Consider the following 24,570-nt stretch of genomic DNA (forward strand, 5'->3'; position numbering starts at 1 on the left):
AATGTGAAGCACAGAAGAGCAGGGTGGTGCTGGGTAGTGATAGGCCGAACACCCCCATGTTCATTCACACAAGAACATCTCGAACAGGGAAAAGGTTCTAGCGAACATGCGAACCCTATTAAAGTCTATGGGACATGAACATGAAAAATCAAGTCCTCATTTTAAAGTCTTATAAAAGTGTATGGGGACCTGGGTACTGCCTTGGGGGACGTGTATCAATGCAATAAAAAGTGTTTTTAAAACAATCGTTTTTAAAAGAGCAGTAATTTTAATGATGCTTAAAGTGAAACAACAAAAATGAAACAATTCCTTTAGATATCGTGTCTGAGGGGTCCCCTTAATGTGCCACATCTGTACAATGTATGGAGTCTGCTGCAGCAATATTCACAGTCTGCATGCACAGATAAGAGTCTGGTATAGATTTTAGGGGGGGACTTAACGCCATTTTTTTTTATTTTGGCATGGAGTTTCCCTTCAACTCTATACCAGACTGCTGCAGCTGGGGGAACATGACTGCTAGTTTTTTTGTCCGTCATCACCCCCTCTCCCTAGGCTCACGTTATTCCGTTCCTCAACCTGGGAACCAACATTGGAGCATTCAAATTGCTGCGCATCCTCCAGCATCATGTAACTTACACTGTGATCAAATAATTCAGGTGACTCCTCCGTGCATGATGGTGGGGCTAAGGAAGGAGTAGCTGTTGACAAGGAGCCTGTGGAATAGGCCGCTTTGGCAGCTGCAGTGGAAGGCAAACTAGTATGAGCCTGGGTGACAGAGAATGAGGAAGATGAGGATGGCTTAGTTATCCATTCCACCAACTCTTCTGCATGTTGTGGTTCAATAACACAGCCGGCACCGGAAAAAAACGACAGGCGTGCCCCACCTGTAGATGATGCACCATGTCCTCGACCACCACTTTTCACTGTGAACACAGAGGCTGCTTGCCCTCTTTTCGTGGCCTGTGAGTGTCTGCCTCATCTTGTTGGCCTTTTGGACATGATGGGGATTTTTTAGGGGGGTTTTTATAACTTTGTATCATAGAATGTGGGATGGAAATATGGTGCTTGGGTGCAAAACTTTTGTGCTTGGTGCACTCTAAACCATTTTATTATTGTTTTTTATTTTTTTGGGGGAGGTTTTTATAACTTTTTATTATAGAGTGTAGGAAGGGAATCTGGTGCTTGGGTGTAATACTTTTATACTTGGTGCACTATAATCCATTTTAATATAGTTTTTTTTTTTTCAATAAAGAAAAACGTAATAAAGCCAAAATAAAGAAAACCCCTGCTGACGCAAAAGGAATTGCACCTGTGATGCAGAAGGGGGGACAGCAGTTATGCCCTAAATAATATTAGTGCTGCTGCGCCACAAAAAAAAAAAGAGAAAATTCACTGCTGATGCAGAAGGAATAGCACCTGTGATACAGAAGGGGGGAGAACTAATTTTGAAGCAACAGAACCTAATGCTGCAAAATAAAAAAAAAAAAAAATATATATATATTTATCGCACTGAAAAAAAAATCAGTGTTGTATACACCAACACTTCAGTGGCACCACTACACTGTATTACACAAGAACTAGCACAGCACTACACTGACTGCACTACACTGACTGCACTACACTGACTGCACTACACTGACTGCACTACACTGACTGCACTACACTGACTGCACTACACTGACTGCACTACACTGACTATACTACACAGACTATACTACACTGACTGCACTACACTGACTATACTACACAGACTATACTACACAGACTACACTACACTGACTGCACTACACTGTGTTACACAAGAATCAGCCCTACACTAAACTGCACTGACTGCATTAAACTGACTGAAAGCACAATCCACTAACTACTTAATCTCCACTCCTGACACACTACACAGGGCTGCCGTGTAAGCAGCCTTATATAGTGTGGGGCGTGGACTTAGCCCCTGAGCCATGATTGGCTAAAGGCACCCTGCCTTTGACCAATCATGGCTCTGACAGGACATTGTGCTGTGATTGGCCAAAGCATACAGGTTAGATGCATGCTTTGGCCAGTCACAAGCACTTAATGCACTGCAATTGCGCAGAGCATTATGGGTTTGCTTGGCGGCGGGTGAACTTCCCGCTGAGCGCCCCGGGTGTTCGTGTTTTCAGCGAACACACGAACACCTGATGTGTGTGAGCACTGACATGGCATGGATGTGGCACGGATGAGCAGGGAAGCGTGATTCTGGGAGGACGTCATTGTGCCACGCTGTAGCCCTCATTTGGCTATGGCCCAGTCTGCAAGTGGTTAAGAACTGTTGGACAGCAGAGCTGGCAGACAGTGGGAGCCTTCGTTGGGAGCGGGCATAATGATTAATGATGAATCTACACCGAGGACATTTGTCAAAAGCTGCCTACTGTCTTTTTTTTACACTACACTTTTTTTGGTGAGTGAGTACGGGTACTATGCACCCCATATTCATTCACTTAGGGGGGTCCAGGATGGGGGGGGGGCACCTTGTCAATGGGGGCTTCTAGATCCCAATGAGGGGATCCCCGCTGAAAGCTGATGACACATCGATTGTTAAGGACGCAGTTACTGGTTGTCAAGGATGCCGGTGGCCGTCCGCTTCTCAACAACCAGTACACATTCCATCATTACCGCAGGCCTCAATCACTACATAATTACTGCATGCATTTAATTATTTTTTCCTTTTGTGAATGGAGTTGATCACCTTTTCATGCGGTATTTACTGAGCGGTTTCAGCGTTTTGTGGTAAATACTGCAAAATAGTATAGTGAATTGACAGTTACAGGATCACATATTTAAGCAAAATGTGTCCGGACACCTAAATATCGCATGCAAGTTCCTTTTGTGAATGGAGCCCACTAATCGCTGCAACCATTGCTGGAAAGAATAGGGGAGGGAAGTTTCCCAAGGAATATGTCATTGAAATACAGGTATGGGCACAAGCATAATCTCACAACAGATGAATAAAAACATAATTCCTGTACTTCCCAGAGTTTGAAAAATGAGAATTGGATCATTTAAACCATAGCTTTTTTTCAATTCATAGCTTCCACCAATCTCTATTACATCTGTAGAGTGACGTATTCCCGCTGCACACTGGCCTCTTTTTATATATTTTTTATTACTTATTTATTTCAGGTTCTTATATAGCGCTGTCAATTTACGCAGCGCTTTACATATACATTACACATTCACATCAGTCCTTGCCCTCAAGGAGCGTACAATCTAAGATCCCTAACTCACATTCATACATACATAGTAGGGCCAATTTTATACATATATATTGTAGGATATTCTAATCCTGACATAGAAGAAAATGTTATTTTCACATCGGGCTATGTCTTGTTGCTTAGTTAATTACAGGCAACCAAATACATTTCTAAAGGCAGATAAAATTGGAAGCTAACATCCAGCTGTTGAAATCTGATTGGTTTCTTCTTTCCTGGTAGTTTTTATGCTTCTGGCATTATGTTTATTGTGTTACTTGTAACTGGTTGAGTAAACGTAGTTTGCCGGCAGTTTTATTATGCATATGAAAACAAGCAACTTCTGTGATTCCAAAATAAATACATACCTATGTTATGCTAATACTGAGAAATGAGATGCAGCTGCTGAATGATTTATTGAAGAATGCAATTATTCTATTATCGCCAAAAACTCATCAAAAATTTCTTGTTTGTTCACCAGGCACTAGGGTTAGAAGCAGAAATGGGATTTATTGAAAAACGAGTTAACTAATAAGCTAATGGAACATTACAAATGCAAAATATGTCTAGAAGCTGTTGCACATATAGGAGTTATCTATATTAAACATATTATATGATAACATAACGTACTCACATAATAGTAAGGTTATATTACAAGGGGTACCTGACTGTTATTTGCAATGTGACTTTCTTGCTTGGGAGTAAAAATATTCAGTGGTTACTGTTTCCCTTTTACAATGCAAATCTCTTGATCTGATTCATAAAAATGGATTAATGAGCATGCGGAGTGAACAGCCAGCTGCCCACCAGTGACAAACCGGTTTGGGTGAGGACAACATGGGATCCTTTCCTCTCAGCAAACCACAGAGAGCCTGAACAAGCCGCTCTCGTCCCCTCCACAGCCCAGCGCTACAGTTAGCGCATGGGGTGGGGGTGGACAGAGCAGACAGTCACCAGCTCTCTGCTCAGGGAGCCCTGGGAACAAAGCGATCGGCGGTGTCTGATCGCTCAGTTCTCAGTCTTAGAGCTGGCGGGGGACAGATGCACCTAGGCAAGTATGATTCTGAAAAAAAAAAAAACATACTTCTCTTTTAAACACTAATAAATATAAACAACTTTTTTCACACTAATGAACGTAAACAAAAATTAAAAAGGGCAACGCTATATAAAATTATATAAGATCTTATCACAAGACTACCTAATCAAAAAGTATACACTCTTAAAAAAACTATGTGGACGTTGTGTGTTCAAATAATACAGTGCAAATCAAGTATTGCAATGTCCAGCACAACATAGGGCCATCCAAACACACAAATGTGCTTTAAGTGTTACGGCAGTCTCTTCATGTGTAAAAAAGCTCCAGATTAAACCGTGGGGCACTCAAACTGTTCACCTTAAAAATAGACCCCCTTCAATTTCAGGAGGTCTATTAGTGCTTGGTTAATACATGCGTTAAATCCATTCACAGCTGGGCTCAGATGCAATAAATGTTAACATCATATCGCTCCAGGGATAGCACTACTTATAAAAGAGGAGAGAAATTGCAGAATAGTGTTCACAAATCACAATCACTACTAATGTATATTAGAACCACTATAGTGCATGGAAAAACATTCACAAGATGGTCAATATGCATTGTCATAGATGTACCAGCTTATCCAGAAAAAGAAGAACCAGCAGTGTACTCAGCCAAATGGTGTAATTCAAAGATAAAGCTCCTCTCTTCAGAGATTAGCTTGATGTCAACCAATTTACCTATACTTTTGCTATCTTTTTCCTTTCTTTGGATTTTAATAATCTGCTCTTTTGTGTCGTACCCTGTTATTTTAACACCTACTGGGCAGTGGAGAGGTGGGGGGGGGGGGGGCACTGGGGATTGAGTGCCCATATGGTAATGCCTGTTTAATTATGGAATGTTTAACTATGCATAGATGAAAACAATGAATTGACTATAAATCCCTAAGCTGTAAAATCCTCTTCTCAGAGCTACCCATCTACATAGTCACCACCTGTTAAATGAATTTGCACCATCATTTTGCCCAGACCTCAAATCCAGTTTAAAAAAATCTACAGAGCACCCTTTGCTCCGTTGTTTTAACTTTCTGCGGGTCCTCAAATCTTGCACCCCTGGATGCAATCCTTCATTGGCCCAAACAGGTAAAATTCAGATGGTGCCTATTGGGCTGTACAATGGATAAGGGACCACTGACCAGCCCCTTTTGCCATTCACCTGACTGGTGTTTTAAGAGGTGCATGGCCATACATTATCATGATGCAGCTGTACAACATTTATCTGGTTTATTTTTATTTTTCTGGTGTTAACTGCTTTGGAATCCACTTCATACATACTTTGTGATATACTAAACTCTTTACCATTGCCTGTGCTGATCCATAAGACATGTGCAGTGCATAAGAAATTTCTTTAATGGTGATGCATCTGTCTCCTCAAATGAGCTCTTTAAAAGGGATGAGCTCAAGCATGCTTGGATCCTAGTCCAAACCCACTTGAGTGATCCTGCCAGCAAGCTGTCATTGTACTTGGCCAATCTTACATGCATGTATAATTGTGGCTGTTGGCCGGGAAATTACTTAGCCACTTGTGATTGCCCCAACACAGATGACAGCTTAATGGCGTGATTGCTCAAGTGGGCTCAACAATTTCAGTTTCTCCCTTTTTAAACCCAACGCCTAACATTACTCATGTTGATTACTACTTCACCTGTCTTTGGGTTTGAATGACTCTCAACAGTGAGTTACTGCTCTTTGTTTCAACCTCTTATCCATGGTTCACTTGGTTCAATCTGAAAACAAAAGCACAGAATGGTTGAGTTACAGCATATGTATGGCAAATATCAGGCATCTTATTTTAAATTCACACGAACAACAGATACGGCACAACTTTTTGATACTCTCTTGTGTGTGTGTGTATGTGTGTATATATATATATATATATATATATATATATATATATATATATATATATATATATATATATATATATAATCATTTAATACAACTGTTTATTCCCTTAAAAATTATGTATTTTTGTAAAATTTATGTAAAAAAATGTATTTTACATAAAGCAAGCATAACGGCCATTATATGTCTTTATATCAATGTCTGTCATTATTTGTACACCAGTATTAAGTCTAAAAAAAAAAGGGAGCACATTGAGCCAATGAGACTCTTAGAAGAGAGCAGATTTAGCATTGTGGGACAATCACATTGTTCAGTCAGCAGGCTGGGTGCTGATAGGTGACACCACTGTGGTCCCTAATTCTTAGGGCTTGCTCACGTGGGCAGCTGAGGGGAGGTAGAAGCAGGCGAATGAGCTATGGTTTTGACCAACCTAAACAAAGACATGCAGCTGCCCATGATAAGGCTACAGTGCTTTGCTTGTGGCTGCCATACCACAACTGCCTTGCAAAGAAGCAAAGAAACAAATCACCGCTCAAAGTGCTGACAGCTGGGCCAGTAGGATTCCCAAGTAAACTGTAGTAGTCCTGCAAGACTGGATGCTCACCAAGGTCTGCAACCTGAGAAGTCCATATGCATGTAGAAAGAAAGTGGCACTTCCAGTCTCAGGAAAGTAGAAACTTGAGTTTTATTTCTTCAAATCAAAAAGTCCAACATCGACATGTGCAAGACAAACAGGATAGCAGCAAACGCCTTTCACAGCAAACGCGTTTGCTGCTATCCTGTTTGTCTTGCACATGTCGATGTTGGACTTTTTGATTTGAAGAAATAAAACTCAAGTTTCTACTTTCCTGAGACTGGAAGTGCCACTTTCTTTCTACATGCATAACAACTGCCTTGCAACCACATGCAATCCACACGCTTGTGACACGGTGGTTCAAGCTTTTTAGGGTTAAACAGGCAGTGTTTTCATGATATCGCCTCCCTGTTGCACAAATAATTTTTCAGAGAGGCAGCAAGGGCTGCCGCATGAGAGAACGAGCCCTTACTGAGGAAATTGTGTGCCATTTCCGACTATGCTATCTGGTAATGGCATACGAATTATAGAAATGGCCAAACAGAATTACGAAACCTTTGGCAGATAACACAGTTCACTTATGTGTATTTCAATGTCATGCATTTAGCTGTTTGCTTAGAGTTCAGCTTTAAAGAGAGGCTACATTATTTCTGTGAGCAATAAAATATGTATATTTAAAGTGTAACTAAAGACAAAACTTTTTTTTTTGTAGTTTTGGATAGAGTTTTGGAGATTTAGAACCCCTGTCAGTTTTTACTGCTACGTCTACCCCCGTTGGGGAGATTCACTCTCTGTTTGTCCTATTTTACTGCTATCATCAAAAAAGAAAGTAAAAGACAATACCAAATTTTGGGTCAACATCAGAACAGTAATAGAGAGGAAGTCTTCAAATGGAGACACTAGTTCTGGTGACCCTGGTGAACACCCCAATGTCCTCACTTTGGAGGTATTTCCTTTCACTTCCTGCTTTGGCTGTGGGACAGAAAGGGAAGGGAAATCTCCTCGATGGGGCACAGACACAGGCACAAAAAAAAAACCTTACAGGGGTTATCACCCTCCCTCGCTCTATCCAAAATGAAGAAAAAAAGTTTTGCCTTTAGTTACACTTTAATGAAAAAATGTAAAAATGTCCTCGTTAGCAACATGTAACAAATGTAAGTGGATAATAATAATTACACAACAGTAGGGAAACTGCTATTGACTCATCTAGTCATTGTACCAAGATAGAATGATAAAGATCTATTTCATCAGAAGACCTAGCATAACAAAAACATTGCTTTGTTTTCTGTTATATTGGATTTGTACTTTGGATTCCTAAATGGATGCATTTTCATAAACTTGCTATCTACAACATAATGGAGCTAGTGTTTGTTTGCAGCCTGCTAATAAAACACACATGTGCAAAGACTATTAAAAAGTTCTGCTTTGAAGCAATCATTTTACTTATTATGAAGAGCAAGTAAATAAAATGGACTCTAAAAAGCCATGTTTTAGGCTTTTTATCACATTGTGTATTTCATTATCACATTAGTGAATTAAAACATAATTGTCACATTTAAAGTAGAAATCCTGATTTTTTATTTTATTTTAAATCTGTAGTGTAAAAAAAAAAAAAAATGTCTTATGAGGTGTATGGCACTTTAAGTATCATTGTACTGTCTCTAATAACTACACTTTTATTGAGGTCAAATACTATCGCTTCCAAGCATACCAAGTATTCTGTGAATGGACAAGGGTGAAAGGATGGACAGACAAATGACAGCATGGCTTCTGTATATAAAAAAGCCACAGCTTGCATAGTCATAGTGCCGGTGATATAGCGGGAGCTTTGCTATCCAGCCTCAATTAATGTGTGACTATTGAAGAAAGCAAAGTTGAACAGTGATACTTAAAGTGATATACTGAACAATTTATGAGACTTAACTTTTTTTAAACTGCAGATTACCATTTTAAAGACTAAGTTCACCTCTTAGGAAGACGTCAACACAGTGACGAAACACATAAGGTGGAACGCACGTCGTGACGTCACAGGAGCTGAGTGGAATGCAAACCGGTAGTTTCTGCTCTCCACTCCATAGCTCCATATGTGACGGCGTTTTTACTTCTATTGTACATGTCTTTGACCGTACAACATTTTGGCTTTACTTATGTGCAAATAAAACCTTTAAAACGATACTGCACTATTTGGAGCTCTTCCTTCTTTTAACATACCCTGCTGGATGAGGGCAAGAAAGGAGGGATAGCTGCTATTGGAGCAAGCGGAGGTACCTACCCGGAGGGGGACCCAACCTGGCCCTGGTGGCCAACTAAGCATTTTTGGTCTTAATGCCATAAGGCAAATAAGACCCATATGTTCCGGTGAGTGAGCCATTTTACTATTAACCACAGTGGAATAAGGAGTGACACCAAATCTGATTGGGAAGCCTGACACAGAGCACCTGCACTTTATCTCTAGTATTGCACAGAGATGCAGTATATGTTTTTTGAACAATCTCACAAGAAGTCACTTTTATATATATACATACACTTATATATATATATATATGAACTGTGTGAAGCACCTACTATGAGACTTTTACACGTCTCATGAACTTTATATGAACTTGAGCTGTTGCACTTATGAAATAACTTTATTTACATTGTGCACTTTATATTGAATTGTTATAATCCAACACTTCATTGGATATATATATATATTTTTTTGCATTTCATTTTGGTAGAGTATTTGTTTTGAACCATATTGCATTGTTTTGCACAAAACATTTATGCACTTTATTTTGAAGCACCAATACCTAATATTGAACCATACTTGTACTATATGCACCTTATTTGTTAGTTTCTATATTAAGCAAGCGCTAAAGGTAACCTTTCCTATTAAGGTTATTCACACATAATTCACTTGCACTTTACTATAGCAACTGCAACTTCCCCTTTAGCTTAACAAGGCCCATAGGCGCGGGGGATATACCAACAGTATATCATACCTACTATAAATAGGACCGATCTGAAGATAGATTTCATTGTTTTATTGTTTTTAAATGGTATAACGTGTGCTCAAATAATAGATTGGCACAGGGATGGGCCACATTTTTGGCAAACTCCAAGTCTAAGAGATGATGTGTGAGGTCAAGCATTTACATAGTAGGTGAGGTTGAATAAAGATTTAGTCGGGGAATGCGCTACCAGAACGCAGTAAATCTGGGCGCAGACTAAATGGGGAAGTGCCACATCCGAGTTGATTAGAAAGAGATTGTTGGGGAAATATGGACTTCATAGGCACTAGTAGCTTAAAAAGTAAAATTTTATTGATTGACAATTTAAAAACAGAAGGTTTCCAAACAAAAACAGAATCAAAAATAGAAATAAAGGTTGAATAAAGACCATAGCCCATCCAGTTCAACCTGTGTTGGTATACGTGTGTCAGTGCCATTCCCCATGTCCCTGTATGTTGTGTTCTTTTAGATGCACGTCCAAGAGTCTTAAATCTTCTTTTTTTAAAAAACGATACTCCCTGCTGACACCACCAATTGTGGAAGAGAGTTTCACATCCTTATTGCCCTGACAGTGAAAAAACCCCTGCACAGCTTAAGGTTAAACCACTTCTCCCCCAATCTCATTGTGTGACCCCATGTGCTCTTACACTCCCTGAGACTGAATAGCTTTTTTCATATGCTGGGATCACCATTGAAGTATTTGTAAATTGCTATCATGTCTCCTCCCAAGCATCTCTTCTCCAGCGAGAATAAATTTAACATAGGTAGCAATTCTAGGACTTCAGATGACCTGGTTATTGATGGCCCTTTTTCTGCTTACCAGAACAATATTCCCAGATAAGTTTTCAGCCCATTTGGCTTTGTATTGACAAATCTGTTTGGCTACCTAAGCTTATCTAGACTACTGCTGTGCTGATTTGAACCATGGTTTAGTAATGTATGTGATACTTTTTATTTGTGCTGACTGTTAATTTTTCAGGACAAGGTTTTTAAGAGATCCACTGCTTCACTTAGGGTACACTGATGTAGAAGAATTTAATAGGGGGAAAAAAATTCTACATTTAAAATGAAAAATTCTGCAAGTTTGTTAAGGGTACTAAAATGGGCTAGATAAGGATTAAAGCTAATCTCCAGACTCCAGCAGACCTCCCCCACTCCCTCTCCCAAACTTTTCTAACTAATCACTAGGATAGAAAAAAGAATATCCAGATGTCATTTTTACCACCTAGATCTGCAGTCACCTGACATATAGGTCCAGAGCCTGCTCTCTTTATCTGTGTATAGGAAGCAGGGTCCTTCTTTGGGTGCCTGAATTATGTGGGCACTTCCTTTGGTTTTCCTCAGGATCCAGAAGAGGAGCCTGCAGCAACAATGTCACCAAAAATGGCACCAGCACATCCACATCATTGGATTACAGCTGCCTGGCAACCAGAAACAATGCCAACAAGGGACATGGTTAATAGACTTAGGTGAGCAAAGCAGTGCTTCAAAGGTATTAAAAAAAAATGTGAGGATTGAGGTGGGACTTACGTTTTGCCTGGAGATGGGCTTTATAGTGTACACCATGGAATAAAAAGGTGTAGAGCCACAGAGAAAAGAACATAATAATAATTCTAGTTGGTATAAAATATAATGGACTCAACAGTTTTCCTTCCCTGAAAGGCCCTGGATGTTGTGCATTGCCTAATAACAATACCAAACTTATGAGGTTGCATTGGCATGAATTCCTAGACTGGAACTCTGATGTTACATAGTTACATAGTTTGTGAGCTTGAAAAAAGACATTAGTCCATCCAGTTCAACCTATGATGTGTGTGTGTGTTTGCTGTTAACCGTACATTGTATACCCCTGTATGTTGTGGTCTTTAAGGTGCCCATCTAATAGTTTTTTTTAAACTATCGATGCTCCCTGCTGATACAACAGCTTGTGGAAGCGAATTCCACATCCTTACTGCTCTCACAGTGAAGAACCCCTTACGTATTTTAAGGTTAAACCGTTTTTCCTCTAGTTTTAGTGAGTATTGTATTACCTTTCTCTAAAAAGTTTGTTCCTTATGCTAGGGTCGCCAGTACAGTATTTGAACATTGATATCATATCCCCCCTCAGTCGTCTCTTCTCCAGAGAGAATAGGTTCAGTGCTTGTAGTCTTTCCTCATAGCTGATGTCCTCCATTCCCCTAATTATTTTTGTTGCCCTTCTCTGGACTCTTTCCAGTTCCAGCACATCCTTCCGGAGGACCGGTGCCCAGAACTGGACGGCATACTCCAGATGTGGCCGGACCAGAGTCTTGTAGAGTGGGAGAATAATTTCTTTATTTCTGCAGTGAATCCCCTTTTTTATACATGCCAGTATTCTGTTGGTTTTGCTTGCAGCGGCTTGTCTTTGCTTGCCACTGCCAAGCCTGTTGTCCACTAGTACTCCCAGGTCCTTTTCCATCTTAGATTGACCCAGAAGTTCCCCCCCCTAGTGAGTAACTTGCTTTCGTGTTTCTGGTGCCCAAGTGCATTACTTTACATTTTTCAACATTAAACCTCATCTGCAATGTAGTTGCCCATCCCATTATTTTGTTCAGGTCCGCTTGTAAGGTTTCCACATCCTGCATAGAAGATATTGGCATGCTTAGTTTAGTATCATCCGCAAATACTGAGATTGTACTAGATATCCCCTCTTCTAGATCATTTATGAATAAATTAAACACAATTGGTCCCAGGACACAACCTTGGGGGACCCCACTTTCCACACCCGCCCAATCCGAGTATTCCCCATTAATCATCACCCTCTGGACTCTCCCCTGGAGCCAGTTCTCTATCCTGGTACTCACCCTATGGTCCATACCTACCTTCCCTAGTTTGTACAGTAAGCGTTTGTGGGGAACGGTGTCAAAGTTATTTCCCTAAACCAGTGTTTGCTACCTCGTCCTCCTCCACTGCCGCTTCCACCTACACCACCATATCCACCGCCACCTCAACCTTCTACTCCATATGGGCCTCGTCCTCCTCCTACATCATTCATTATTTTTTATTTTTCTGTTTTTTTCTGCTATTTTAAGTTATTTCCCTATGGTCATTTGTTTGCAGAGCACTTGCCATGCTCTTAAGATTATTTTGCTGCCATTTGCAGCCCTCTAGCCCTTTCCATGTTTGTTTTAGAGCCATTTTAGTGCTCAAAAGTTTGGGTCTCCATTGACTTCAATGGGGTTCGGGATCGGGACAAAGTTCTGTTGAACCCGCCGAACCTGAACATCCAGGTGTTCGCTCAACTATAATACTGACTGGTAATTGTTTTCTGCACATGTCCGCTCTTGAGGACATTATCTGATTGTAATGGGATAGGGTAAAATACAGCAAAATATGGTAATGAAAAATACGAAAAATTTATAAATTTATGCCTGTGCTTAAAGACCATTTACACCTGTGTATATTTTATATGCACTTTCAGCATGTACATTTTATATATTAATCAACCAAAAAATGCCAGTGCAAATATGTCCACGACAAAGGCACATGATCGATTGACGTAACGCATAGGGAGAAGCCGATGGCATCATTCAACAACTGGAAGATAGTATAACATCATCTTGGAGAACTACCAACAGGTTTTACATTAAGGCTCCGTTTCCACTACCGCGGCTACGAAGTCGTGCTACTTCTAGCGCGACTTCGTAGAGAAAGTTGTTTGCGGCTTTCAGTGTGACTTGTCCCTCATTATAGAGGTATGTCGCACTGAAGTCGGCCCAAAAGTAGTGCACGAACTACTTTTGAAGTCGCCGCAACTGAAGTCGCGGCAGTGGGTATGGGCCGAATTGAAACGAATGGCTTTTGACTTGCTGTGCGACTTGACATATGTCAAGTCGCACAGCAAGTCGCACCAGTGGAAACCGAGCCTAAAGGGGAAATACAAGCTGTTATTTCTGAAGTGCACCAGATTTGTGCACAAGATTATGTGAGTGAAATTTTAAAATATTTAAAGAAAACATAAAGGTGGAAATACAGTGAACACTTTCAATATTATTCTGTTTTGGGTGGATTGTGATCTTATCCTCATTAATGGCTAAGGATAGCGGTAGATGGAGTTTCCAGAAATGAATACAGGAGAGATCAGCTAAAACTAATAGACCCCTTTAAAGATGAAGGCGCATTAGACCTGATTAATTTTGGGTCAAAATAAGAAGGTGAGAGCAGAGGAGTGTTATTGATGGAATAGCATGAGCACATAAATTGTATACAAATTGAATTCACACAGTGTGGACTTATATTCACGGGCACAAATTAATTATATTGCATGTAAGGATATGTATTGCATGATTTATGAAGAGTGTTTTCTGTGTAATTGTATCAATAATATTTTATTTTGTGCTTATGGGGTTTTTATATTTTTATAAATGTTTCAGTAGATATATTTGAGATATTGTGTGGCACTGTTTGATATAAATATGCATTGGGCGGCACAGTGGTCTAGTGGTTAGCACTTTCACCTAGCAGCAAGAGGGTCGCTGATTCGAATCCCAACCACGACACTACCTGCCTGGAGTTTGCATGTTCTCCATGTGCCTGCATGGGTTTCCTCCGGGTGCTCCGGCTTCCTCCCACACTCCAAAGACATGCTGGTAGGTTAATTGGATCCTGTATAAAAAAAAAAAAATTGGCCCTACTGTGTATGTATGTGAGTTAGGGTCCTTAGATTGTAAGCTCCTTGAGGGCAGGGACTGATGTGAATGTACAATGTATATGTAAAGCGCTGCGTAAATTGACAGCGCTATATAAGTACCTGAAATAAATAAATAAAATCTATTTTATACATTTTAAAGAACACTTGTGTATATAGTTTTATTAAGCTGACCCTTAGTGGTGCCTGCGCACACATTTAAAAGTCTTCTTGCATGCTTTGGGAGCCCTAAGACCAGTGACACTTTAATATGCTCTTTGTAACATTTACTTGTAATGTCTAGAGCTGGTCAACCCTCTGTACTTTATTCTGGTGTTTTCTGTGTCACTTTGTTTCTTATCTTCACGTGACACTGATGTGAAATTTCCCTCAGTTTGAAAGTGTTTGTGCTAGTTCATAAAATTTTGAACACACTGAAGTTTCATTGACAATTACACTTCTACTGATGGTTTCTACTGATGGTTACCTTGTTTGTGTCTTGGTGTATAATTCTGTATCCCTTTTGAGATTCATTGTACCCCACAAGTACACTTTCCTTTGCGCAAGCATCCCATTTTATGTACGTTTTTCTTTTGGGGTGTGCGCATAGACTTTGCTTCCAAACATGTTTAGATGGTTCAAATCCTGGACCCTTCCATTCCACAGTTCAAATAGTTTTCTCAGTTGATTTTCCTGGTAATTGATTTTGGTGGATGAAAGCATGCTGTAATGGGTATGTGGTTGGCATATATGCATCAAACAGCATGGTTCTTCCACTCTCACATAGAGTACGGTTCTTTCTGCAAACCCGTTTTGTTCTGTGTTGTACGGTAGCGTAGTTTGAAATATTATGGCATGCTTTCTGAGAATCACGGGTGTGTTATCACCTGTATATTTAGTTACATTATATACAGCTGGTGCATTTGATTGTTTGATCACATTGACTCATTTTTATTCCACTTGCATAATCATTCTCCGTTAATTTCTTTATTATGTCAGGATTTCTGTACCCAAGTCATCTGTGCCATGTGTGAATGCAGTTTGAATGTTTTTCTTCCTTTGCAGTATTAACCACCTCATTGCTTTGACATGTGTCAGTACAGTCAGATAGCAGCGATGAGTCTCTAAATAATGCAAATACCAATGACAAGTGGTGTATCAAGACCCAAGGACTTGGAAAGCAGCCTGTTGCTTGATTGATTGCTTCCTAAGCAAACCATACTAACTGGTTTCTGCATCGCTATGATTACCTGTATTCTGGAAAACATTTACTACCAACTTGTTTCATTTTCTGTTCATCTTTTTAAAACATAATGAATCTTAAAGTGGAGTTCCACCCTATTTTTATACTTACCTCCATCTTCTCGCTCCGGGTCACCTGAAAAAGAAAAGGATAATCGCATATTTTTTTTTTTTTTTACTTACCTCGTAGCGAAGAAAAAATACTTACCTTACTTCCTTCTTCCTCCTTCCTCGGCCGTGGCCCGTCGTCACTTCCTGGCTCTGCAATGATTCCTGGGAGCTGAACGTCATAGCTCCCAGGAATCATTGCGCCTGCACCGGCCCCGACGTCAGTTCCGGTTCGCGCGCGTCATCCCCTTCTAAACAGCTTCTGGGCATGCCCAGAAGCTGTAGAGGGATGACGCGCACGACCCGGAAGTGACGTCGGGGCCGGCGCAGAGCATCGTGGGACCAAAGAAGGCGGAAGAAGACGCCGAAGGGGATCTCGCTGGCTTCAAGCTGCCCACATCTGAGATGGCAGCGCTGGACAAGACGTTTGCAAGGTAAGTATTTGTCCTAACAGGTAAGTGCAACCCGGGACAGATCAGAGGCTAGCCATTGTGGAATGTACTAGCCCTGACTGTCCCGGGGGTATTAAAAAAAAAAAAAAAAAATCCAGGGTGGAACTCCGCTTTAAATTCAACTCTTGATGCATGCAAAAAAAAAGAATAAAAAATAAACTGATGGATCTAGCCTGTGGTTTATTTGATGAAGAATATACAAAACAGCAATATCAGTAATGACTACAGTACTTGGCATTTTGCCTGTTATAATTGGACAGCTGAGGCTTTAATTACTTTTTGTTAGATTGGCAACAGGCAAAATCAGAGCATTTTGCACTGGACACAAAAAAATATTAATTAATTTCACCAAGAATAGCAAAACCAATATAAAGGCAATTAAAGCTTTTTACTAATTGCATATATCTGAAAAAGAACAATATACTTAAAGTCAAAGTATCTTTGGTTTGGTCGATTTTTGCTTTTTACACAGGTATTATCTGTAAAATTCCAGAAGTTCCTATGAGTTGATAAATTGTTCTTGTAGTTTAATAATTTTATGTATCGTAGGAGACAACATTCTGATTCTGCACCTACATGAGTAATTACAAGCCTATCTTTTTACAGGACCCACCGAATACAGTATTTACATTTAATAGCTTACTTATTACTAGGAGATTCATAAATATTAATTTGCTGACTTCCTGAGATTTTATTGAAACATATATTTAAACCCATAATCCAGGAAATTGCTTATGTTGCTTTCTGCTGCGTTAACAAATGTTTATTGCATTCTAAAGTTCTGAAACTTCCCTGGTGATATTTTATGCATGTTGATGATATCTGTGCTGGTACATAATCGTGGAGTTTTGTCCAGGGTATGATTTCTGGTTGTGTAGAGAGGGGCGACTACAAACAGTTATGTGACTTGGCAATTTATTTTATAGCATTTATTGGTTAGGAACATAGTAAACAGCTAACATGTTTTAGGGGATGTGGCCTTCCCATTCTTCAGGGCTACGATAAAAGAACAGTAAACAATCAGAAAAATAGTATAACATCTGCGATACAAGCATAGCTGGGGTGCAAAATATGGACTGATAACGGGATGAAAAATATACTGTTATCTTAGTGCAGTGCTGTCTTATGATATGTGATCAAATGTGCTCGAACCATAACATGTGTGACAAAATAAACATCAAAATAACAAATTCCATCAATAAAATATTCACTTAAATAACAAGCATAATGTCTTTCTATAAAAAAAAACTAATGTCATTATCCACTTCACCTCCAGAGGGTTTACCCCCCTTCCCGACCAGGCCATTTTTTGCACTTGGCACTGCGTTATTTTAACTGACAATTGCGCGACCGTGTGACACTGTACCCAAATAAAATGTATGTCCTTTTTTTTCCTACAAATAATGCTTTCTTTTGGCAGTATCTTATTACCTCTCGGTTTTTTATTTATTGGGAAAGAAACAAAGAACGACTGACAATTTTGAAAAAAAAAAAAAAAAGAAGTATTTGTTACTTACTGCTCTAAAACACATCCAATAAAAAAATGTAAAAAAATGAAATTTCTTCATCAATTTAGGTTAATATGCATTCTGCTACATATTTTTGGTAAAAAAAATCCCAATAAGTGTATATAGATTGGTTTGTGCAAAAGTTAGAGCGTTTACAAACTATGGGATATTTTTATTTATTTATTTATTTTTACTGGTAATGGCAGCGATCAGCAACTTATAGCGGGACTGCGATATTGTGAGCGACAAATTGGACGCCTAACGGACACTTTTGACACCTTTTTGGGGACCAGTGACATTATTAAAATGATCAGTGCTAAAAATATGCACTGTCACTGTACTAATGACACTGGCAGGGAAGGGGTTAACATCAGGGGCAATCAAAGGGTTAACTTTGTGCCTAGCTAATGTTTCAGTGTAGTGGGGAAGGTGATTTTACTAGTGGAAGACATGGATCAGTGTTTCTACTTTACAGAAACACAGGATCCATGTCTTCTGTACTGACAAAATGACAATCTGCCATTGGACCTGCTGATTAGCTCCCACTGTGTAAAATCATACACACCCGAGCTGCCAGTGGTGCGTACTTGCACTCAAAAGTGCAAAATCAAGTATGTACACATGATTTAGCACAGCGCGGCAGCCCTGTAGCAGTCAATCTGCTTTGGGGCGAACGGCAAGTGGTTAATCAATCAGTAAGGGCTGCATAGTCCTCCTATGTAGTCTGTGCGGCTCAAAGAATTAGTGCCAATATATATATATATATATATATATATATATGTAGTATCTCACTATATATATATATATATATATATATATATATATATATATATATATTTATATACGCCATCTTGTACATTTCTGGAGACCAGGACTCTTACAGGGAAAGAGGCTAGTTGTCTGCAGTGCATTCAATATGCACTTTTAAATTTACTTTTTAATAAATACTATCAGAAAACGCTATGATACGCTATCTTCATATGAGTTTTGGTGGAAGAAATATGATATGATGGAGGATGGAGATGGACTGAATTCCTGAGATAATTGGATCTGCAGAAACATCTGAACTTACACCTACCTGGATTAAAGGGAAAAGCGTTATTTGACCTAAAGTTAATTTGGGTCAAATACTGGAGGTGAGGGTATATATATTTGTCGGGGAAGGGAAGGGCACTGTAGTTAGTGGAACAATCACAAGTGAAATACATGGATTGCACATTAATCGATTAATTTGCATGAAATATTTAGGATATGAATAACATCTTTGGCACCGGTCCATCCAGTTCAACCTGATTGTGTATGTGTTTGTCACTACCATTTTCCATATCCCTGTACATTGTGTTCATTAACCACTTGCCATCGCCCTATAGCAGTTTTTCTGCTACAGGGCAGCCGCTGTGCACAGGATCACGTGTGTGTGTGTGTGTGTGTATATATATATATATATATATATATATATATATATAAAGTATCTCACAAAAGTGAGTACACCCCTCACATTTTTGTAAATGTTTTATTATGTCTTTTCATGTGACAACACTGAAGAAATTACTCTTTACTACAATGTAAAGTAGTGAGTGTACAGCTTGTATAACAGTGTAAATTTGCTGTCCCTCAAAATAACTCAACACACAGCCATTAATGTCTAAACCGCTGGCAACAAAAGTGTGTACATCCCTAAGTGAAAAAGTCCAAATTGGGCCCAAAGTGTCAATAATTTGTGTGGCCACCATTATTTTCCAGCACTGCCTTAACCCTCATGGGCATGGAGTTCACCAAAGCTTCACAAGTTGCCAATGGAGTCCTCTTCCACTCCTCCAAGACGACATCACGGAGCTGGTGGATGTTAGAGACCTTGCTCTCCTCCACCTTCCGTTTGAGGATGCCCCACAGATGCTCAATAGGGTTTAGGTCTGGAGACATGCTTGGCCAGTCCATCACCTTTACCCTCAGCTTCTCTAGCAAGGCAGTGGTCGTCTTGGAGGTGTGTTTGGGGTCGTTATGTTGGAATACTGCCCTGCGGCCCAGTGTCTAAAGGGAGGGGATCATGTTCTGCTTCAGTATGTCACAGTACATGTTGGCATTCATGGTTCCCTCAATAAACTGTAGCTCCCCAATGCCCGCAGTACTCATGCAGCCCCAGACCATGACACTCCCACCACCATGCTTGACTGTAGGCAAGACACACTTGTCTTTGAACTCCTCACCTGGTTGCCGCCACACACGCTTGACACCATCTGAACTAAATAAGTTTATCATGCTTGATGACTGGCTCTGTCATGGGTCAAAGGAGTGCAGAATGAATTGCATTCTTGTGATCCACGGAAGTACAGCCAAACAAGCTTTGACTGTGCTTCTTTAATCCTTTTTTCTATGTAACAAGGAGTATTCTGTTTTTTACAGTATTGTGTGTAACCGCAATCTTCATAAGTGATTATATGAAGCAGTAGCATCTTATCTACTAAATGTTTCCAAGCATTGATATGTATAACTTTGTCAGATGTCCAATAAATGTCTCTACTTAAACAAAAATCATAAATAGAAAATTCATAATAAAACATGATTGATAGTAATACAGTGGGGATTAATAATACATATATTAGGTTATGAGACCCCTTTTCTCCTAGGCCCTTTAGGGTTTCATCCTGGATAGCTGATAGTCGATATGCCCTTTGGCATCCTACCTAGTATTGCATGTCCTATTTCTTGTCTGTAAAGATTGAACGCAAGCATTCTGTTTAAATTGAATTACAGATTACTTCTCTTCACCTACTGCACACTTAAAATGGACCTTGAGTCAAAAGTGAGAGTGCCCACGCATACTCCATCTCAACCCTGTCCGTAACTGGTTTTATTTTTTATGGTGGGGGGGTGCCTTTTTTGACTCCCTCTCACTTCATAATTTCAGCAAAAATCCTGCCATGCGCCCTCTTCCCCACCCACAGCCTCCTGGGACAAATCACCTGCCCCAGGAGGTTGAAAGACCAGTCCCCCTGTGCTTTGTGATCTCATGCATGCGTGGTAGAGTGCCAACTGTGATTTCTCAGGATGTCACAGCAAACTTCAAGATGGTGGCACTGTGGACCTTCAGGCTCGGGTCACACTATTGCGATGCGGGAAGGCTGCGAATTCGCAGCCTGTTCCCGCATCGCACACGCACCCCCGGCAGTTCACACTGCCATATGCGATACGCTGGGGGTGTCAATGTAATCTTAACGACACCCCCAGTTTGATCGCATATCGCAGTGCGATCGTGCAGTTCGCACAGGATGGGATCGCACAAGTGTGAACTGCTGTGCGATCCGATCCTGATGCGGCTGCAAAAATGCCTCCTGTGCGTGTTTGCACCGGGTGCGATGCGAATTTAGCCATACAAACTGTATGGCTAAACTCGCACCGCACAGCTGATCGCATGTCATGTCGGAGCAGTGCGCTCCGACATTACATGCGAACCCGGCACTCGCATCAGTGTGAACCGGGTCTCAGAAGTGAAAAGAACCAGCTACTAGAAGGCAGCACTGGACTCCAGGGACTAGTAAGAACCTAATTGTTAAAAGTCAGCAGCTATATTATTTGTAGCTGCTGACTACATTTTTTTTTTATAATAGGTCAAGTTCCTCTATAAGTAGATAAAGCTAGTCTGTAGTTTTTTTTAATTCTCTTTATATTGGATTTGTTTTTTCTCTAATTACATCATAACACTTGCCCATGATATTAAACTATATTTTATAAACCTTTATTATTTTCCTATGACATATTCTTTTCATATATGCCTTTTATGTTGTTCCAGGGTACAGTGTTCTATTTCATTTAAAAAAAAAATGTTTGCATTATTATTCTTTGAGCTTGCTGATAGTGTGGTAATATAAATAAACATTTTATTTTTTTCAGCCAAAGATGGACTCAGAACACAACATGAGCCACAACAAAGGACTTCCAGGGCTACCTCCATTGCCTGAAATATCTACTAGAGAGCCATCAGATTTATATCAGGTTTGTAAAGCAAATCTAGGTTATATTTTATTTGTAAAATAAGAACTTAAACTATTTTATGCTTTTTCCAACTTAAAGCCCAGTCAAAAGTAGATATTTAGATATACACTGCTCCAAAAAAATTAAAGGAACACTTTGCAAACACATCAGATCTTACATAGTTACATAGTTAGTGAGGTTGAAAAAAGACACCAGTCCATCCAGTTCAACCTATGATGTGTGTGTGTGTGTTTGCTGTTAACCGTACATTGTATACACAAGCATCCAGAAAAACCTGCCCCATGTCTGTGTGATGCACCTATGTATTCAAGTTTATGGGAATAAACACTTCCAGTTTATCTACTCCTGAGTGTGGTCAAACTTTCTCTTTGATTACTTGTACATTGTATACCCCTCTATGTTGTGGTCTTTAAGGTGCCCATCTAATAGTTTTTTGAAACTATCGATGCTCCCTGCTGATACGACTGTTTGCGGAAGAGAATTCCACATCCTTAGTGCTCTGACAGTAAAGAACCCCCTACGTACTTTAAGGTTAAACTACCTTTCCTCTAGTTTTAATGAGTGGCCATGTGTCTTATTGTATTCCCTTTCTCTGAATAGTTTGTTCCTTATGCTAGGGTCGCCAGTACAGTATTTGTACATTGATATCATATCCCCCCTTAATCGTCTCTTCTCCAGAGAGAATAAGTTCAGTGCTTCTAGTCTTTCCTCATAGCTGATGTCCTCCATTCCCCTAATTATTTTTGTTGCCCTTCTCAGGACTCTTTCCAGTTCCAGCACATCCTTCCTGAGGACCGGTGCCCAGAACTGGACAGCATACTCCAGATGTGGCTGGACCAGAGTCTTGTAGAGAGGGAGAATAATCTCTTTATTTCTGGAGTGAATCCCCTTTTTTATACATCCCAGTATTCTGTTGGCTTTGCTTGCAGCGGCTTGGCATTGCATGCCACTGCCTAGCCTATTGTCTACCAGTACCCCCAGGTCCTTTTCCATCTTAGATTCACCCAGAGGTCCCCCCCCCCCTAGTGAGTAGCTTGCTTTCTGGTTTCTGGCACCCAAGCGCATTACTTTACATTTTTCAACATTAAACCTCATCTGCCATGTAGTTGCCCACCCCATTATTTTGTTCAGGTCCGCTTGTAAGGTTTCCACATCCTGCATAGAAGATATTGGCATGCTTAGTTTAGTATCATCCGCAAATACTGAGATTGTACTAGATATCCCCTCCTCTAGATCATTTATGAATAAATTAAACAGGATTGGTTCCAGGACAGAATCCTGGGGGACCCCACTTTCCACACCCGCCCAATCCGAGTACTCCCCATTAATCACCACCCTTTGCACTCTCCCCTGGAGCCAGTTCTCTATCCAGGTACTCACCTTATGGTCCATACCTACCTTCCTTAATTTGAACAGTAAGCGTTTGTGAGGAACTATGTCAAAGGCCTTTGCAAAGTCCAGATACACCACATCCACAGGCTTACCTTTATCTAGGTGGCAGCTCACTTCATCATAGAAGGTTAATAGATTGGTTTGGCAAGAACGATTTTTCATGAATCCATGCTGATTACTACTAATAATACCATTTTCATTACTAAAGTCTTGTATGTGGTCCCTTAACATCCCCTCCAAAATCTTGCAGACTACTGATGTTAGGCTGACCAGCCTATAGTTACCCGGGATATATCTCGGCCCTTTTTTAAATATTGGTACCACGTTGGCTTTTTTCCAATCAGCTGGCACCATACCCGTCTGTAAACTATCCTTAAAAATCATGAATAATGGTCTGGCAATCACCTGGCTGAGCTCTTTAAGAACCCTTGGGTGCAAGCCATCCGGTGATTTATTTATGTTAAGTTTCTCTAGTTTAGTTCTAAGTCTATCTTCTGTTAGCCATGGCGGTACTTCCTGAGGTGTGTTGTTTAGTTTTGCCCTACAAGCTGGGTTAGTGTAGCCCCCCAATTCTTTTGTGAAGACTGAAGAGAAGAAATTATTTAACACTACCGCCTTTTCCCTGTCCTCTGTGGCCAAATCTCCCTTGTCGTCTTTTATGGGGCCAATGTGTTCTGGCCTCGCTTTCTTACTGTTTATATACTTAAAGAATTCCTTGGGGTTCTTTTTACTCTCTTCCACATATGTCCCTCGTGTTCTATTTTAGCCGCCCTGATTTCATCTTTACATTTCTTTTTACACTCTTTGTAATGTTTGAATGCTGCCAATGACCCCTCAGTCTTGTATTTTTTGAAGGCCTTTTCTTTAGCATTAATATGCATTTTTAAGTTGGAGTTTAGCCACCCAGGGTTTAGTTTTGCTCTTTTAATTTTATTTCCTTTTGGAATGCACTGGTCAATCCCTTTGTTTAGTATGCTCTTGAAGCACTCCCATTTTTACTCCTAGTTCTTTTTTCCCAGGGTTCTATCCCATTTGATATTTTCTAGCAGAGAGTGCAGTTTTGGGAAATTGGCTCTTTTGAAATTCAGTGTCCTTACATTACCCTTATGTTTCCTATTACTATGATTAATACTGAAACGAATTGACCTATGGTCACTGTTTCCTAAGTTGCCCCGTATTTCTATATCCGTGAGCAGGTCTGTATTGTTGGTAATCAGTAGGTCAAGTACCGCATTATTTCTTGTCGGTGCATTCGCCATCTGACCCATGAAATTGTGCTGCAAAACATTTAGGAACTGCCGAGCCTTGGCTGAATGCGCGGTTCCTTCTGCCGAGTCTATATCTGGATAATTAAAGTCCCCCATTATAATGACATTACCCATCCTTGCTGCCAATCCTATCTGTAAAAGGAGGTCCACCTCCCCCCTCCTCCCTCAGATTGGGGGGCCTATAGCATATGCCCAATATTACCTTCCCACAGTGCCTTCCCTTTGAAGTTCTACCCATAGGGATTCTGCCTCGTC

At 40.2% G+C, this 24,570-nt stretch overlaps 1 protein-coding gene across 1 annotated transcript in view; it reads left to right on the forward strand.

Annotated features, from left to right (window-relative positions):
• LOC309558644 (dynein axonemal heavy chain 3-like) overlaps positions 1–24,570 on the forward strand; it is a gene marked incomplete at its 3' end in the record, with an annotated part of 260,568 nt that overhangs the window by 58,713 nt on the left and 177,285 nt on the right. Inside the window, exon 2 of the mRNA XM_082261711.1 lies at positions 21,554–21,655. Coding sequence (XP_082117837.1) covers positions 21,554–21,655 — 102 coding nt within the window. The remainder of the gene's footprint in view (positions 1–21,553; positions 21,656–24,570) is intronic.

This window comes from Pelophylax lessonae (assembly GCF_965119305.1).
Source record: "Pelophylax lessonae genome assembly, chromosome: 6".
NCBI lineage: Eukaryota > Metazoa > Chordata > Amphibia > Anura > Ranidae > Pelophylax > Pelophylax lessonae.